Raw genomic sequence first — 5,921 nt, forward strand, 5'->3', positions numbered from 1 at the left:
CATTCAAGTTGGTTTGATTACGTTTTCACGATTATTTTTGAAATTCATTTACTCTGAAATAGTTTTTAGGTTTTTTTCCCATTATATTTTCAGCTTTTGTTGTTTAGTTTTCATGAGTTTTAGTATTAATTTTATTTGCATATGGCGTATTTGTATTATATATTAATCAGAATGCTGTGTTAAGGCTTGTGGCACTGCGTAGACCATATTCTTGTTAAGAAAATTTTGAGGTTGGCTTCCCTTTTAAATAGTAATATTGTCTGTTCTAACACCCTCGCCCGTGTCTCTATGCTTGATGCTAATACAGTAAGCCACCATGGCATCCTCTTGGGATCTGTCTCACGCGCAGGACTCGTGGTTAGATGTTTTAAAAATAGCCTCAGTGCGAGAAGAACTACAGCACTGCATAATCTGCTAGCATCCTATGGGCATTCATCAAATTACCTGCTGTCTTCTATCAGCATGCTTGCATGCCATCGGAAAGCTCCCGTGGGAAGAAACAATACTACGTGACACCGGGTTTCATCACTGCAGTGCCACACTCACGTCATGTACCCTCCCCCCAGGAGTACAACACAAGTGCTCAAGAAGGCCTGAAGAGGAGAAACCACTCGATGTGCCCCAGTGAACCAGCCGAGGAACCCCCCGTGCCGATATTCCTTCAGCAGGGCTCAGCTTTCCCCCAAATACCGCAGCTGGCCGGCACTAGCCCCATCGACAAGTATGCCCGCATTCTTTTCCCCTTGACCTTTGGCCTCTTCAACCTGGTCTACTGGTACATCTACCTGGCTAAGGACACCATGGAGAGAGCCAGGTACACTCGCTACAAGTCAGTCATCCTCTCATCTAGGTACATGCAACCAATGTCGACATCCATGGGGGTTACGTTGCAGACCATCCCCTGCCACAAGTGAAATCTCTACAGCATAAATACTCTCTAGGTATTTTTCCAGAGCATTCATGCCATTTAAAAATTTTAAAGGTCTTATTTAAACTGAAAAATACAATTAATAAAGTTGGATATGTAACTGTTATATCCACAAGGCTCAAAATAAACTTTTATTGGGCAGAGGTTTTGCCAATCAATGACTTCAATTTAGGAGCAACGTTCTAATTTTGAAGAGCAATTTTTTTGCAGGTTAATAAGAGGGTTTTATTAAACAATAAGAAAGGGAAATGGGCTGTCACTTATCTAACGCTTTTCCACCCTCGGTACTCAAAGCACTTTCAACCTTTTCCTCATTTACCTACTGATGACGAAGCATCAGGAGCAACTGGGGGTTCAGTGTCTTGCTCAAAGACACTTGGACAAAGTCATGATGGCTAGGGATTGAACCCCCAACCTCTGGGTGGGGAGACAACCACTCTACCACTAAGCCATTCCACCACCTAAGAATACGGCGTGACATTCCTGAAATTATAAACATTTTATACGCTACAGTGTTGCGACTACCGTTCGGTTATTGCAGCTTCACTCTATCGCTGGGGTTTCATTTGTGAGCATAATTTAATCAATCTAGCTTGAGTATGAAAAATGGGGAATTCCATTTGAAATTCATCATCCCTGTGCAATACAGTACATTGTAAAACGTCAGAAGTTCACTGAAGTCGAAAGCGTTAGCATTCCTTTTCATGATGAATTTCACCAACAGTATCACTCCCAGTTGGAGGATTCCTGACAGCCATGCATTATTTTGCTTTTGGTCCCCATCGTGCATGACCCGAAGGTTTTGTGCGACTTCAGGCTTACTGTCCCTGTAACATTAAAATTAATTTCATTGCAAAATGCTCAACCTCAGGCCATTAAACTTTAAAGATTCCACGGCAGAGTATTTGAGCATTTTTATTAATATGTAACCTTGAATAATTGCATACATAAACCTTGACCTATTGTTGCTTTTCAAGGAATTTGGGATGACTGAAGTTTGCATAATTCAACAGGACTGTGAGAAAATGAACGGACTATTATTCTATTCTATGTATCGCACATGTCAGCTGGCCTTTGAGCCAGATGGGATCAAGAGCAGCGACAGGTCACTAATATTCATGAGCAAAGTGGCACTATATTGAACGGATGAACAGCTTAACCCCAACATGAGTCAGGTAGCACTTTGCTGCGGAACATCGTATAAGCTATTCCGACAGACATTTACCCGTCCTGGTTGGGATTTAACCTCCATCACACACACACACACACACCGACTAAGGCAGCAGAGAGCAAAAGGCCTGCCTTATGTGCGACGGGAAAAACAGTCCCAAAACTAATTAAAAATGGTTGAATATGGTGCAATCCGTAGTTGAGTGGAACTGCTTCAGTGATGCTGTTTGACTATCAAGTTATTTTATATTTCATATTTTCAATAGAAAATGTCATGTTAATTCATATATCACAGGCTTAAACTGTTGCCAGCGTAAAACCTTCATAACTGTGCTGGCAATGTATAACAGGGAGCTAAACCCAAGATGTGTTTGCACTGGATGACGTGAGTAGGCTAATTTTCTTTCGGATTTGGAATGATATGCGGGGAAAAAAATCTTCATTAGGTTGATTTTTTTTGTATTAAAAAAAATCTCCAGAGTGAATTCTTGAACTTAATATTGGTTTCTTGTTCAGCAGTTCTGTGCTCCCCTTGAATGGTCATTTTCATGCAAGAGAGCTGTTTGCACTGGAAAACCAAAAACAGTATGCGATTTGTTGTTTACTTTAAACCACAGGTGTCAAAGTCAAGGCCCGGGGGCCAGATCTGGCCCGCCACGTCATTTTATGTGGCCCGTGAAAGCAATTCAAGCATGTCAACTTCCACGACGCTTGCTAAAGTCTGAACCAGAATTTCAAATTGTCATAAATAATGTCATAATTACAATGTTTGAACAATCCGTTATTCTTGACTTCTGATGTCAAAACTAGTTGTCCATCAATTTGTTGTTCGTTGTGTATGTAATTTGTTGAGAGGATTAAACATTTGTATATGGTTTCACAAAATTCATAACGGCCCTCCAAGGGAAACCATAACTACAATGTGGCCCGCGACAAAAATGAGTTTGACATCCCTGCTTTAAACCCTTGGTTGTTGTATTAGGATAGTGCATCTTTTATACATGCAATGACATATGCATTTTCAAAAGTTAAACATATCAAGATAGGTTGCATGTATGCACGTATTTTGTCCAGATTTATTTATTTACTTTTGTCTTTCATCCATTTGGAAGTGTGTGGTCCTATGAGGACCCCCAGTAGCACTGATGGAAAAATGGACTCAATCTTCGAGCCGAGGCACGATTAGAACCCTCTTCAGCATTGTGGTAAAGGTAAAAATGCTGTCAGATGAAAACTAATGAAAAAGAGTCATAACCCCCCCGGCCCCCAATATTGTAGTTCTGCAGTAAAACAATAACTTCCCTGCCTGTACTTTTATGTCACTCATGGCTAATATTGAAGTAGCCCCAAATGATGCGAGAAAAAAATAGGAGTCAAATATTGTTAGGCTGTATTTCATTCAGGTCTGTGCGCTTGCTTTTATCATAGTAATAGATTTACGGCACAACACGAGCCAGTGAATGCATCACACTTTTATATAAGGGTTACCTGAGGGCCGGCAAAACCCCAAACGCTTTAATGAAAACTCTCTTTCTCCACGGGGACTTGGTCACACAGGCAAATAAATCAGCGCTCACTTGGAACGACGACTAATAATAAGTGGGCCACTTCTCCAACGCAACCAAGAAAGAGAATAGAGGCAGAAAGATGTGTTACGTAACGCCTGGGGCGTGCAAATCTGCTCATCATGCTTCTCGTGTTCCTGTCAGAGAATTTTTGTGCTTGTTTTGAGAGCCAGAAGAGCTGAATCACATTTTCACATCTTTTCACTGCATCACTTTGCTTTTCGGAGGCGGTGCTTTGGAGTCACACATAGATGGGCTAAGCTTGTGCTGTATGTATTCTGGTCTTGCAGGGATGTGGATCCAACCTCTTAAAAGCAAGAGGACCAGGAAAAGGGGAAAAGGGCACGTGCAGAGCGAGAGACCACCCTCCCCCCTCTGCTCGGCCTCCTTCTGTCTCTCTCTCTCTCTCTCTCTCTCTTTCTCTCTGTGACGCTCTGAGCATTTGTTCTGCTCTCATCTGACAGAGGAAATGAATCAGAAACTCATTTATTCTGCTGGCGCACATCTATTCATAACACAGGCTGTGACCGCTGCCCACTTGTGTTCTGATCAGTAGGCTGAAGAGCTGCCCTTCACGGGTCTCCATCACTATCAAGCCCGCCGACCAGTCAAACCCGATGACGACAGGCTGATAACGGCACGCGCGGCACCCTGAGAAGTGCACAAGTCACATGAAAAAGACAACGGATGATATCCTCGATGATGGCTGCACCTGCTGGTGATGCAAGAATGAACCAATGCTTTCAGAAGGCTGCCCTCTACAGAGTCACAGCCCCCATTGCAAGCACATCAAAGTCAACGTCCCCCTTCAAATGTGCTCAAAGCTGAGAGAATGAATGGTGAGGGTGGGCTTTGCATCCCATCGCTGTCCACGCATGTCTCTGTGGGGGTCGTTTTTTTCTCAACTGGGGGTTGATTCTGAAAACATCGCATGAAGCAGTCACAATTCTTTTTCATTTTCTCATCAGAAATGCAACATTAAAATTAACCAAAGTAGAGCAAGCATTTACCTTTGTCACACTGCTGGGTTTGAAGTAGCCCAAATTGGATGAAATGGCTGACTCATTGCTGGTCCAAAAGAGACTGAGCCAGTGCTGGGTTATTTATACCTTGCACATCGAGTTGAGGATTTGACCCAAAATTTTGGCTTGAGGGTTTTTAATCCAACAAACTACACCCTAAAAAAAGTTGGGTCAAAAAGAACCCAGTTGGTTCAACACACCGATTGACCACGTGGGTCAATGTGACCTAACTTTCTGAGTTGTCTTGTACAAAACAACCGCAAAAATTTGGGTCATTTTATATCAAAAACATTTCAGAGATTGGGTCATTTCTGATGAAACAAGTTTTATCCAGGATGGCCCATGTTTTTGTGTTGTTGATTTAAAAAAACAAAAAACAACAACAACACAGAAGTAGTCGATGGGTCCATTTTTAACCCAGTTGTTTTAGAGCCTGGTCATACTGATGAGTCACCAAGAAATTGGTTACCTGTGTATCGTGGTGGTTAAAAATAATTCTATTTTTGGAAGCAACATTTTCTAATAATATTGCATTACATTTACTTTAACTTCGATATGCTCAAAACTGTCCAAGAAGTCAACCAGCTTCAGATCCTCAATCTGCCCAAATCCAATCTTCAACCCAATTTGCTGGGTCAAAATAAATGGCCCAACCTTGGGTAAGGTAAGCCAATTTGCTCAAATTCCACAGCAACCCAACGAGTGGGTTTGGAAAACAACCCAGCATTTTTTAGTGTGTCCGGTTGAACAAAAACAGCACGTGCGCATTTGTATGTGTGGCGTACACAGCGCACACCACAATGATTTCAACACTGACAATCATGTCTCCTCACCAAAACCAGATGTCTACTATAGGACGACAATTGACCTGTGAGAGGAAGCATTGTGCCACCGGGCATCCAGATAGAAAGTAGTCGTAGAGGAAAAATAGAAGCTAGGCAAACAGTTAGCTTATCTGGTAACGCCATTGATTTGCAAACTCTTATTTTAATAAGATATCCTTTATTTGTCCCACACTAGGGAAATTTACAGTCTACAGCAGCAAGATTGTGAGTAGAAAGAAGAAAAAAAAAAACAAACACCGTTCAATTAAGTGCAATATAAATACAAATATGTTATTTATTTATTTATTTATTTATTTTTATTCAGCAGCCTGACAGCAGTCGGTAGGAACGAGCGGCGGTATCTCTCCTTCTTGCAGCGCGGGTGTAACAGTCTCTGGCTGAAGGAGCTGCC

General features: G+C 41.9%; 1 protein-coding gene across 4 annotated transcripts in view; it reads left to right on the forward strand.

Annotated features, from left to right (window-relative positions):
* Positions 1–4,539, forward strand: part of gabra6a (gamma-aminobutyric acid type A receptor subunit alpha6a) — a 9,201-nt gene extending 4,662 nt beyond the window's left edge. For 2 of the 4 annotated variants that reach the window (XM_086105690.1, XM_086105693.1), the window contains one exon: positions 567–1,069. In XM_086105690.1, the coding sequence (XP_085961816.1) occupies positions 567–914 (348 nt within the window). In that variant the 3' untranslated portion in view covers positions 915–1,069. Of the gene's footprint in view, positions 1–566; positions 1,070–3,953 lie in introns of those variants that run through there. The other 2 variants (XM_086105692.1, XM_086105691.1) reach the window with 2 other exon arrangements.
* Positions 4,540–5,921: the final 1,382 nt, after the last annotated feature.

The sequence above is a fragment of the Hippocampus guttulatus genome, chromosome 2 (genome assembly GCF_054856545.1).
Source record: "Hippocampus guttulatus isolate MCC_2025c chromosome 2, RoL_Hgut_1.0, whole genome shotgun sequence".
Lineage (NCBI taxonomy): Eukaryota > Metazoa > Chordata > Actinopteri > Syngnathiformes > Syngnathidae > Hippocampus > Hippocampus guttulatus.